General features: G+C 44.5%; 2 protein-coding genes across 6 annotated transcripts in view; one reads left to right on the top strand and one right to left on the bottom strand.

Moving 5' to 3' along the window:
- LOC119219694 (oxysterol-binding protein-related protein 10) overlaps positions 1-5,635 on the top strand; it is a 51,446-nt gene extending 45,811 nt beyond the window's left edge. For 2 of the 4 annotated variants that reach the window (XM_037475037.2, XM_037475040.2), the window contains exons 11-13: positions 312-494; positions 583-736; positions 2,265-3,968. In XM_037475037.2, the coding sequence (XP_037330934.2) occupies positions 312-494; positions 583-736; positions 2,265-2,309 (382 nt within the window). In that variant the 3' untranslated portion in view covers positions 2,310-3,968. Of the gene's footprint in view, positions 1-311; positions 495-582; positions 737-2,230; positions 3,969-5,500 lie in introns of those variants that run through there. The other 2 variants (XM_062558435.1, XM_037475038.2) reach the window with 2 other exon arrangements.
- Positions 4,800-12,963, bottom strand: part of LOC119219693 (dolichyl-diphosphooligosaccharide--protein glycosyltransferase subunit STT3B) — a 53,748-nt gene continuing 45,584 nt past the window's right edge. Inside the window, exons 8-16 of one of the 2 annotated variants that reach the window (XM_037475034.2) lie at positions 11,811-11,859; positions 11,106-11,260; positions 10,124-10,335; positions 8,734-8,921; positions 7,927-8,098; positions 7,418-7,591; positions 6,786-6,899; positions 5,610-5,816; positions 4,800-5,225 (exon numbers count right to left, since the gene is read on the bottom strand). In XM_037475034.2, coding sequence (XP_037330931.1) covers positions 5,148-5,225; positions 5,610-5,816; positions 6,786-6,899; positions 7,418-7,591; positions 7,927-8,098; positions 8,734-8,921; positions 10,124-10,335; positions 11,106-11,260; positions 11,811-11,859 — 1,349 coding nt within the window. In that variant the 3' untranslated portion in view covers positions 4,800-5,147. The remainder of the gene's footprint in view (positions 5,226-5,609; positions 5,817-6,785; positions 6,900-7,417; positions 7,592-7,926; positions 8,099-8,733; positions 8,922-10,123; positions 10,336-11,105; positions 11,261-11,810; positions 11,860-12,963) is intronic. The other variant, XM_037475035.2, reaches the window with a different exon arrangement.

Here is a 12,963-nt window from a genome sequence, read left to right as displayed (position 1 = left end):
TGTTATGACAAAGTCATTCAGATAGATGAAACATTTAAGTGGGGGATTCAGTACACAATGCAAATCAAACTAACAAAAACATCTGTTTTTGTAGCAGAAATGTAAACTGCTGCAACGGTTCACCTTGCTTCAAATATGGCAGACTACAAAACAAGAGATTTGCATCATTGATTTAAAGGTGGAGCCTCTGTAAAGATGTGGGCTCCAACACTCAAACGTCCCTTTGTCTTATTTTTATCAGTGTTATGTAAAGCATCATTAATAGGTTGTGGTACATCAGATATTGAGCTGTCCCCCTTTGGCTTCCTCAGAGTGACAGCTGAGGTCAAACACAATCCCACCAACACCATCGTGTGCAAGGCCCAGGGCGAGTGGAACGGCACGCTGGAGTTCACGTACAGCAGCGGCGAGACCAAAGTGATGGACACCACCAAACTGCCCGTCACCCGCAAGGAGCTGCGGCCGGTGGAGAGACAGGGACGGACGGAGTCCAGGTGAAGAGCCCTCGGTGCCGGCCTGGCGTCGCTTCCTGCTCGCGGCGCGTGTTAACGGGTGTGCGTGTCGCTTGTGACCTGCCTGCAGGCGCCTGTGGCGACACGTCACCAAGTCGCTGAAGGAGGGGAACCTGGACGAGGCCACGGAGAACAAACACCGGCTGGAGGAGCGACAGCGAGGGGAGGAGAGACAGAGGGCAGCCCACAACCAACCCTGGACCCCCAAATACTTCACCAAGGAGGTACGGGTACTTTCCCCATCACTATTTCCCATTGATTCCAAAGATCGGGAAGATAGAATGTTGACTCATTATTTCAGTTATAGCTTGTTAGCCTGAGAATCTTGTTCAATTTAGCAGATTCATTGCGAAAGATGTATTTATATACACTCACCGGCCACTTTATTAGGTACCCCATGCTAGTAACGGGTTGGACCCCCTTTTGCCTTCAGAACTGCCTCAATTCTTCGTGGCATAGATTCAACAAGGTGCTGGAAGCATTCCTCAGGGAGTTTGGTCCATATTGACATGATGGCATCACACAGTTGCCGCAGATTTGTCGGCTGCACATCCATGATGCGAATCTCCCGTTCCACCACATCCCAAAGATGCTCTATTGGATTGAGATCTGGTGATTGTGGAGGCCATTTGAGTACAGCGAACTCATTGTCATGTTCAAGAAACCAGTCTGAGATGATTCCAGCTTTATGACATGGCGCATTATCCTGCTGAAAGTAGCCATCAGAAGTTGGGTACATTGTGGTCATAAAGGGATGGACATGGTCAGCAACAATACTCAGGTAGGCTGTGGCGTTGCAACGATGCTCAATTGGTACCAAGGGGCCCAAAGAGTGCCAAGAAAATATTACCCACACCATGACACCACCACCACCAGCCTGAACCGTTGATACAAGGCAGGATGGATCCATGCTTTCATGTTGTAGACGCCAAATTCTGACCCTACCATCCGAATGTCGCAGCAGAAATCGAGACTCATCAGACCAGGCAACGTTTTTCCAATCTTCTATTGTCCAATTTCGATGAGCTTGTGCAAATTGTAGCCTCAGTTTCCTGTTCTTAGCTGAAAGGAGTGGCACCCGGTGTGGTCTTCTGCTGCTGTAGCCCATCTGCCTCAAAGTTGGACGTACTGTGCGTTCAGAGATGCTCTTATGCCCACCTTGGTTGTAACGGGTGGTTATTTGAGTCACTGTTGCCCTTCTATCAGCTCGAACCAGTCTGGCCATTCTCCTCTGACCTCTGGCATCAACAAGGCATTTCCACCCACAGAACTGCCGCTCACTGGATGTTTTTTCTTTTTCGGACCATTCTCTGTAAACCCTAGAGATGGTTGTGCGTGAAAATCCTAGTAGATTAGCAGTTTCTGAAATACTCAGACCAGCCCTTCTGGCACCAACAATCATGCCACGTTCAAAGTCACTCAAATCACCTTTCTTCCCCATACTGATGCTCGGTTTGAACTGCAGGAGATTGTCTTGACAATGTCTACATGCCTAAATGCACTGAGTTGCCGCCATGTCATTGGCTGGGTTAGAAATTAAGTGTTAACGAGCAGTTGGACAGGTGTACCTAATAAAGTGGCCGGTGAGTGTATATTATATATTTTGGCAGCTAATAAATAGCTTAACTGAATTGTCTGATATGAGAGCAGATGCTGGTGGTTTTTTAATCATGTGATAACTGCAATGATTTAGGAAACGTGTGTTGTCATGCTCAAAGGGTTCACCCCAATAAAAGCCTTCCCCTGGTGCAGGGAGACAGTTGGATCTACAACAGCCCGCTGTGGAAGTCCACCTGACAGCCGACAGACTCACAAGACAAAGAGGAAACAATCAAGGTGCCAAAGCCATCTCCACTGTTAGAACCAGAGCTCCGGGGACAAAAGTAGATTTTTTTGCATACGGTTAATAGTATTACTATTCAAAGTAGAGTATTTCTATTTTTCACCTTGCCAATGCCTTTGCACATGCACAGTAATGCAGTTTTGCCTTTTCTTTCAAGCTTTTAGTTTGTAAAGCGTCAGAATTGATTTATTCCCGTTCCCTAATGCTACTGTAGCTGTAAATGAGTGGTTTATAAAAGCACTTTTATGGCTTTTACCCATGAAGTTAGTTCTCTAAAGACATACTCAAGTTAAACAAATGTATTTCATCAAGTTGTTTGTATATTATTCAGTAGAGTAATTGACTAGGAAGGAAAGATGCGGATTGTTTTGTCTGCACTATGAATGTATTGGGGCACATTTTCAATATTATGCTACTTTTCCATCTTCTACTGACACACGTCTCTTGTTAGTACTTTAATCATTTGCCACCTCCATTACTACCTCTTATTCAGCTACTCAAGCCATTACTCACTGGTTTGTTTGTACCAAAATGCTCTTGTCTGATGGCGCAATTAGGCAGTCGATGTTAATACTTCGCCTTTGGCCCCCCGTGGTGATGACAGTGGAACAATCAAATAATCAAGCAGATGCATTTGGGTCACAATACTGTGGTGGCCGAGCCTTCAACTAAATACAACAAAGCAGACAAGACTAATGGACACTTTTTAGTTTAATGGTGGATGAAGGAGGGATTGTCCACTAATAAAAAAACCCTTTATGTCTCCTCGTGCTGTTCTGAACGTCATATTACCTCCTCCCACCAGACAAAGCAGGAAGTTGTTGGAGATCATTTTGTTTTAATAAATGCGCCGAGGTGACATCATCGTTGTAAAAGTAATAAAAGACCAAATCCCTGTTGAACACCAACGTAGCAAATATGCCATTGACAGCAGTGTAGCTTTATTGAAAAACACATTAAGGACTTTACCACATTCATCAGCACCTTCTGTTCTAGTGGAAGTTTGCCTACACTCAGTGAGGAGGAGTCTTCATCCGGAGGCTGATGCTGCCATCAAGTGGTTGGCTTTGTGCTCAAAAACCAGATTACGCAGGAAGAATATGAACATCGAGCATTTTAGTTCAAAATAACAAATTCAACACACGCGTTGTCATTAAAGTGTATATTTAAAGATGGAACAGAACAGAACAAAGTAGAAATGTAAACTTTGAAGGAGGGATAACAGTGAAGGACAGACGGCACTGAGCTACTAAGAAATGATGAACTTAGTAAAGGAACCGTGAGGGCAACAAACTGTACATCACATTAAGGCTTGGTCCGACTTCTCTTCTCTCAACAAGCGGGACAGTCAGGTTCCAGAGAAGGTCAAAGGGGGAAAAGATTCCATTTTTTAAAATGTGACCCATCAGCTGGATGAAAGTTACCGCACATACAGGAACATCTGGAGAACCCAGACGAACGAACAGTGCAGTGCCCATAAAACCAGAGGTCAAAGGTTACGGCTCAACAGAACTGTGTCCCAACTGCAAAAACAAATGGAAGATTATTTAGAAAAACCCACTTAACTTCATTCATTCAAATGTAATTGTTGTTTAATCTATTTTTAACGAGAAATACCAAAAATCAATTGCTATTAAAACTGAGTATTTGCTCTTTGTTTGTTTCTTTTAAACTTTTTGCAACATTTTATTAACTAAATAATAATGTAAAGAATCTACGGATAAATCTATAACAAAAAATGTTTTCAATACCTTTATCAGAACACTACAAACGATGTCACATCACATCTAACATGCGTACGGACAGAAAAGGAAAAGGCCACACACTCAACAGCTGTTTGTCTTCAGCGGAATTGGGACACAGCTCTAAAATAAAGATGGTCGGAGATTTCTTCCTCTTTCCTTCAGTTGTCTCTACAATGGTCAGTATCAGTGCTCGAGTACCCCCCCCCCCCCCCCCAGACGTGCCGGACATGAAGCAGAGATGAGGCACAGAGCGCCCCCTGCAGGAAGGGACGCCACATCTTTGTGCACACCTCTTGCTCCCTTCTGAAGCACAAGTGTACAATCGATGGCATTTATTAAGGAGGAGGGGGCTGGAGGGGGGCGTTGTAAAAATTCACATTCATTCTTCCAACTAAATCTCAGGCCCCCCTGTACAAGAATTATTGCATTTGCTGTCGTTGAAAAGAAGTGATAACTGCATTTTTAAAAACCACCACAATAATCCAATATATTATCATATCGACTAATTCTTTACATAACATATTTACATATTAGGCCAATTTTTTTTCTAAAAGATCTTTTTGGGAAATAAAAAAAAGGTGGGGCAGAAGGCAGACAAAGGAGAGGCTGATAAAAAGGTTCCTCTGTCCACGCGTCAGGGAGATGGGTCTTTGGTGCAAAAGTTCCTAGCCTTCTTAGCCGCCGCCGCCCCCCCCCCCCCCCCCCCCCGTTCCACTGTCTCCTCACACCCACGATGGCCTCACTGATGATCAGTTAATTAAACACACCACACATTGAACCAAGCAGAGCAGCCCCATCCCTCGCCACACATTCAAGTACCAAGTAAAAAAACAACAAGCTAAAAAACAAGGAAAACAAACAAGGGGGAAATTAAGCAGGACAACGGCCCTCAAGATGAAACTGTTCTGGAGCTAGCCAGATATGACACTTCCTCACCACACTGGGGCGCTCTAATGAGAAGCGCATGAGACCAAGTGCCAGATAAACAGCCCTTGGGTTCTTCTTCATTGGTTCTTAGAGGTTGGTTTTGCTAGTTCATCGTCGCCATTATTTCTTTTGTAGTTTCTTGCCTTTCCTCAGGGAAAGCTTGTTCTTGATGTGTCCTCGCTTCCTCTTGGCAGTCTGCTTAAAGAGAGAAAAATACATGGATCCTCTCAAATGATGATGATCATCTTGCATTAAACTTTAATTGCGCTTGCTCATCACTCCTGGCAACAACCAGATGCTCTGCATCTAAAGACTGACGAATGAATACTAAGAAACTCGCCTAAACTTCTATTGGAGGATATACTTATACTTAGTCGTTTACCACCACAGTGAAAGATATGCATTTGAGGACATTCACTGTACCGCCGGTTACTATGGTTACTATAACATGCACGTTTTTGGTCTTCATTTAGAGAAAAGCCAGTACTTCTGTCTCCAAGACCAAAATAAACATGGTAATAAAGTCTTTACTGAAGCTGCAAGGCAACAAGAACCCTCTGCACACAGTGAGCACCCCGTTACCTTTTTGGAGGTGTACTTCTGCCTGGGCGCTACGCTGCGGAGCTTGTGGTCCAGCGGCTCCCTGTTGTCCAGGTTCTTCACCTTGTAGATCCTCACCAGCCAGTGCTCGGAGGTGAAGGCCTCCTCCAGGTGCTTGAACTTGATGTCCTTGTTGCCGATCTCGGCGTTGCGCGTGCGGTCGAAGCCGGGAGGCGTCCGGAAGTCCAGCTGGGAGACGGAGAAGGTTGTCGTGGATAAAACGTTATCCGAAGGTCAGAAAAGACAAAGGGAGTCACCAGCGTACACACTCAAAAACAACCTGGGTGATATTGGTTTATGTCAACTTAGAATTTCTTAAAATATCTTAGTATTTTTCAGTTAGATGAAAGGATTGACCCCACAGGGCAGCAGCTGGACTCGCTCTCCAGACTGGCACCAGATTAACGATCAATCGTGTGCACTCTGCCTGCTTTGGAGGACACAGCGAGCTGCATATTAAATTATCATCATTAATCACAACAGTTTACTTCCTCTGGGTCTGGAGACATTTCCTTTTTATTATTCTGTACAGTATTGTGCTTTGTCAGCATCACCCGACATCTCTAATCTCCCCTCACTACTACAAACTGGATCCTCTACTATCTACTGATCGTCTTCCTGATGCCATTCAAGCCCATTTCCCCTCGTCACATCCTGTTGTTGTAAACCTGCTCTACCTCCTGTGCCTCAGTCCGTCCCTTGGATACGGGGCTGGGAGCCCCTGATTCTCCCGTCTCTGCGGAGCTGTTGGCGGGCAGCAGCAGGTCTGTGAGCACCTGGCAAAAAGGACCCCCCCTCATCTCTCCTCTGCTACCTGCCAGAAGTAGCTGTGGAATATTTGAAAGGTTCCAGTAATCCCGCCTACTCCCACCAAACGCTCCAATCCTCAGGGGCTCCCCAAGGCACCTCCTTAAATCCTGTTTCTACAGTACAGCAGCAAGAAGATGTGCACCTTCAGGGCTCCTTATTCTCTGTGAAGAAAACTGTACCTTTTCTTTCCTTCTACGGATGGCAGTTACTTTGTGATCTTTGCACAAAGCTGTAATTCAATGCTTAGTTTCTCTGTAGCCTCTGCCTGATTTGGAGACCTGGATATTTATAGTTTTCAGCAATGTTACAGAGTCAGAGAACAAAACAGTCATTGATTGGAAATCTCACCTGCATTTCACCAAATCGGTAGTAGGACATCTTGTACATAAGGCAGTTGAGCAGAGTTGGTGATCCGGCCTTATCCACCCTGAACTCTCCCTGAGGGGTGAAGTAGTCGCTCTCCTGAAGAACACAAGGATGAGTTTAAAGGAGGGAGGGAGGTCCAGGAAAAGAGTCCATGGTAACATCATTTATCTATCATGAGGCTCACAGTGCATAGAAATAAGACAATTATCAATCAATTATTTTAATAAAAACTTCTGTTTTCACATGTGTTGCTAGTCACTAAGCTAAGAACCATTAGCAGACAATATCTTCATATTTGCCTCACAGACATAGTTCAATCAATCCTCTCTACAAACTCATGTCAAGAAAGCTAATTATTAATGTATTTCCCAAATTATTAAACAATTACGTGAACCATATTCTTTAGGTGACCTCATTATAGATGATTTGTTAAATCAAATCAGAAACATGAATGTGTTGAGGTGGAACTAGTGCACATAAGTGCACATACAGAGCTGGTGTGATGGCCTGTTAGCTGACACACACGTAGGACGTCTCCACTGAAGGGTTGGGATGTTCAGAGTGACGAGGACACATGGATTTTCACTGTGGTGACGGACAGGTCTCTCACTCACCCTGATGTCCTTTGGGTGCTCTCCCTCGGCGATCCTCACCATCCACAGGAACTTGTTTATATCGTCTCCCGAGTAGCCGATAACTCCTCCGAAGATGATCAGCACGTAGTCCACATCCAGCGACCTCATGATGGTGTAGGCTGCGCTCTCATTGGAAGACATGGCTTTCCCCACCTAGAAACCGCCGTGCACATTGACAAGTCACACTGGATTTCCTGCTTTAATATAGCACCAGACGTCACGTTGCTTCATCTGTAATTACATTTGCGGTGGACAGATAGAAGCTAGGGGGCTTTTACAGACTTAACTAAAAGACTAGAACATTAGAAACAGGAAAAAACAAATCAGACCCACAATCCGACAGCACTTCTAGAGTGTCAATTAAATGATAAAGTTCAAGCAAAGAAGATTGTCTGGCTTGTTGGAAGGAGGTTTACAGCATTATGAATGAAATTCACTGTCGAGCTTGCTGTTCTAGAAGAAACCTGCCTCTGCATCAGGAGGCTCACCAGTGCGATGTGACTGTTGTTCCACGTGTTGTTATCGACTAGCGTGGTCCTGTTGGCCATGCCGGCTATCTGGTAGCCGTAGTCCCACCAGGACATGACGCGGGCGTGCTCGTCCGTATTCTGCCTCAGCCAATAGTAGGCCTCCCTGAAGTCATCCAGGATGTTGCGCGTCCTAACAGGGAAAACGGGGTGGACAGGTTTCACTGTTGACATTTCTGTCAAGACTTTGAATCAGAAGGTCACCAGCAGCTGAAGATGGAGCATCCGTGCATAACCAGATCAGGGGTTTAAATAAACACACGCTATGGTCCTAAGTTTACCTAGAGGAGCAAGGCCTAGCAAACCATTAGTTGGGGGGAAGCTACTCGTGATGCATCCGTGTGTGTGAGTGTATGTCATGCTTGGGTGTGTATGTGGCTCCACTGCTCCCAGCAGCACAACTCAAACCATCATCTGAAAACCGCCACGGTTCCATTAATATATTATGAGGACTTGCCTTCAATATGCACACCCTGATGCTTAAAGACAATAAAAAAAGGTAATCAAATATCCTTTTTTGTAAATCCAGATTGATGACTGTAGGAACAATAAGTTAGCCAATCATATTAAAAGCTTTCACGTATCAGTATTGCCACAAACACCTTGAAATATTCATGCCTTCCCTTTGTCCGCTCACTGTTACGCATTACTGTGAACCACTAACATCTTCTGTGACATCACAGCTGAAGTAAGTGTGTGTGTGTGTGTGTGTGTGTGTGTGTGTGTGTGTGTGTGTGTGTGTGTGTGTGTGTGTGTGTGTGTGTGTACCCGTCGTGGTTGTATGAGGCCAGCACCACACTGGGACTGGAGTAGGCGTTGCTGGTGACCCAGGTGCAGTGGACAGCAAACATCATCAGCAGCATCAGCATGAGCATGGTGACGATGGACTTGATGTTGGGCCCCAGGCCTTCTTCAGCCTTCTCCTGCTCAGACACGTGTTTGCGCACCTTACCGGCCTGTGGGGGGAGACAAACACTATTGTGAAGGAGAGGACAAAGACAATTAGTTCATTTAATGAACCAACTGGGAAAGTGTGATACGTCTTCCTGTCGTTTTCTGTACTGTGAATATTCACACTCTGACCTGAGAATTGTTTAGGTTTGAAAAAGGAAGAAATGTGAATAATGTTAATAATGTGAACGTATTCCTTCCTTCCAATTACTTGCTGTAAAACTGTGGAGAAAAATGAGAATAACACTATTTCCCTTATATTTAACGCATCATACCATTGGAATGAGGGTCAAAACTATAGGTCACAAACGCCAATCCAACCAAGACACTAAAGTCGTACTTGTTGATATGTGGATCGCTTTCATGTGTGACAAAGGTCTAATGGGCTTTGTTGCGTTATGTAAAGCATTCATTTAAATAAGGCTGACAATCTAATACTACTGTTGTAAGTTAACGGATAAAAGGTCTTTAACTGAACTTTCCATTAACATGAGGAAATTGATCACATTGATCGATGTAAAGATGGTTGCATGTCTGTCTTAAAATGAACTTGTTGGGTTTTCACTGCATAAATCGTACAGAATGTTTTACATTGATATTAATAATTACATATACATTAAATTGTCTCAAATCTATTTCTGACCTTTGCAGAACCGTCATTCTTTTTAAACTTAAATCAGCTGCAGACTTCCATTCCTCTACAACACATTCAGACATTTGCCACCTGCTTTCTTTACCAACAATCCAGGTCAGAATTTCCATTGCATTGTGGGTAATTTGTATACAGCTCGTAGCAACAGCAAAGCCCGCCAGTAAATCAAAATGTCCATCATCAGCACAGACGGACGCAGTCACATCTAGTTCTTTAAAAACTGGCTTGAACGTGTCTGTTTTGTTAATTTCACTCGCTGAAATCTCACATCTCAGCAACACTTTTCAAAGACGGCTGTTTGTGGGCAACGCATGAAAGGATGCGATTAAGAGGCAGGCGGAAACAGACAAAGACGGAAGTCGGATCAACACTCCAACAAACTGAGGCAGCTCAAATCATGAACAGCATCAAACAGCTGCAGCTGAAGTACAGTTTACTGCGCTGGTGGGGGGTGGGGGGTGGGGGGTGGGGGAAGCCGACAAAGACGCAGATGCTCTTTGAAGCCGGCGAGGGTTTCTTATTCGGTGGAAAGTTCTACAACCACTCTGTCTTGACCTTGTCGTAAAGATTCCCAGAATTCCTTTTGTCGTCCTCGTCGCTGCTGTCCTCGGCGGGCGGCTTCTCCCTCTTGGTGTCGTCTCCCATGTAGTGCTCGAAGACGCTGGAGAAGGCCACCGCAGAGAGCATGCACACCACCGGCGTCAGGGTGAGCATCAGGCGCACCATCACGCCGGCGAAGTAGACCGCGCTGATGGCGTACAGGGCCACTGCAGGGAACACGGAGAGGCGAGAGCGTGAGAACAAAGCCGACTGCGGTCAGACCAGGAGAACGACGCCATGTCAAGGATTTGTGTGTGGACGAGATAAAGACATGAAAAACATGGTCGCTCCGTGCTGGTAAGAGGTCCAGCCCTCGACGCAGAGAGCGGCGCCGGCGCCTTTCCGTCCTTGAAAAGGGGCGACCCGGCTCAACAGGTGCACGGCTAATCAATCGCTCTAATTGGCTGATTAAGTCTGAGGGAGAAACGAGAAAAAGTCGCTCAAAAAGGTTCTCTGCCCTTGATCTTGGTCTGTGTATATATATATATATATATATATATATTTATATCTCTTTCAGTCATAGGCAAAGCCAGATGTGGTCATAATTATGATGATTAGGATGAATCCTGCATGTGGAGGCAAACATTCAGATCCAGGGAAGGAGTCCTGATTACTAGAGTCTCTATTTGACTTTAATACACACCGTTTAGTGCATTTTTATCACAACTTAAAGCAGATAAATGGCCGTGACAATCAAGGATTAAAGGCAAATACCAGTAAAACTGATAAGAAATGGGTTTGATATGGACATGAAACTCCAGAACCAATCAGCACAAAAATAAAATCTAACATGAATAAAAATGTAAATGATCAATTGTGTTGGCATAAACATTTAGGATTGCTCGGTGTTCACATGTAACTGGAGGGGCCAAAATTAAATTTAAAGCCTTGAGAGCATTTTCTTCTTAAACTTTAGATTCAAAACAAAGACTCCTACCAAACACTCGTTCATCGTTGACGTTCTTGATGCAGAACCAGAGGCCCGCGGGGAACGTGCAGACCAGGATGTGCAGGTCGAAGAAGAAGGAGACCCACGTCGTTGGCTGGTGCTCCGACACCGACGCGATGATGGGGATGTGGATCTTGGCATAGCTGGAGACCGGAAGGAGAAGAGGAGCGACAGGCGGGATGTCAATTTCATGTTGGGTTGAGCGCGTTGCGATGAATTATACATTAGATCCTCCTGATTAACTCTGGAGTTACGAAGGGGGGGGAAATGATCTACCTCCCTGGCACGCTCGTGGTAAAATATGAACTCATTCAGCACTCATAAGACTAATGTTTTTCTGATCTATGTGTTCAGCCTTTATTCATTACAGGATTTTACGCTGCACTTTCTCTGCAATTTTGACTATTTCACACTGAAGTGATTACAGCTGGGAAAGGGAAAAACACACAGCCCATTTAGGAATTAGTACGAGTCTCCAGAGGAACATGGGAGGGGAGAAAGAAAATATCCCATAATGCTCCAGTCAGCAAACAGGGTGGAGAATTGATTGGTTGCTAAAACATCAAACACGTTGCAGAGCATTTGGAGAACACAAGGTGTGAGAAAGACAACCGTTAAACAGCCTCCTGGTGCAGGAGGGCAACACAACCTCCACTGAACAAGGGTTCCATGGGGGGGGGGGGGGGGGCTTACCCAGTGTCCCAGAGAGAGTAGAAACGACCACTCCACGGCGCGATGTATCCTAAGGACAGAGAGCACGATCAATACATGTGGAATACGACCATTGCTGCAGTTTGTTGAGTTTATGTCGAGGTGCGATTCAGCTTGTTACTGGTTACGGGAAAATATATTACAATTTTATTTATATCGGATTGCTCTTTGCTTTGCTGCAGTTGTGTGTGGGGCTTTTAGAACATTTTCCGGATCTCCCACTGCGCCCCGATCCACAAGGAACGCTGCATTCTGCTAAAACAGGGTGTGATTTCCTTTGAACAATATGCGAAATTCTCTCAATTCTAAATAGACAGCACACTGGCAAACAATCCCAAAAAATAAAACAATCTATATTTATATATTCTATATACTATACTCTGTCACCTATAAATTGACAGATGCATAAATGCTATTTAATGGCACATTTATTCTTCTGCTGGGACACAAGAGAAACGTAATTCAGATTTGCAAGATCAATTTCACACAGAAAAACCAAAGCAAACGTCTCAATGCTGAAAATATATTCTATTGATGCCGACTAATTACTTGAATTGACTTGTTTATAAATTTAACTGAAACCATTTAAGTTGCAAATTAGAGCGCAGAGGGCATTTTAAGCACGCGTACGAATGTCTTATTTTGGTAAAGCTTTGATGTGGAATACATTTCAGCTCTCAACTGTTGCCTGGGGGCTCTCCCCACCTCTCACACACTTCCTGTTTGAGCGCAGCAAAAAAAAGAAAAAGCACGCTGTGGCCTCGTATTTCAACTCTTGTGACATGTTTGCACCAACGTGCAGCTTTATGGGGCCCTTTGAAGCTCTTTAAGAGCAGTTGTGGCAAATGTTTTTAATATTAATGACAAATCCACATGAAACAGAAAAATAAGGGCACTTTTAAATTAAGATGTCACAAAGAGCTGAACCCAAAAAGGGAAGAAAAATATATGAAAAGGGCATTAAATGTGAAAGATGTTTTGAGTCGATTTTTAGGATGACACCGATTAAACCAATGAATACTTTTTCATCCAGAGGATAAAAGCCACCCGGCTGGCCTGCTGCACAGAGTCATATGAGATGAAGTGTGACAGAACAGAGGAGGACATGTGCAGTGTCACTGGCACGTTGACTGGG

This window comes from Pungitius pungitius, chromosome 17 (genome assembly GCF_949316345.1).
Source record: "Pungitius pungitius chromosome 17, fPunPun2.1, whole genome shotgun sequence".
NCBI classification, from domain to species: domain Eukaryota; kingdom Metazoa; phylum Chordata; class Actinopteri; order Perciformes; family Gasterosteidae; genus Pungitius; species Pungitius pungitius.
The sequence above is the reverse complement of the archived record's forward strand: the minus strand, read 5'-3'. Positions and strand labels throughout refer to the sequence as shown.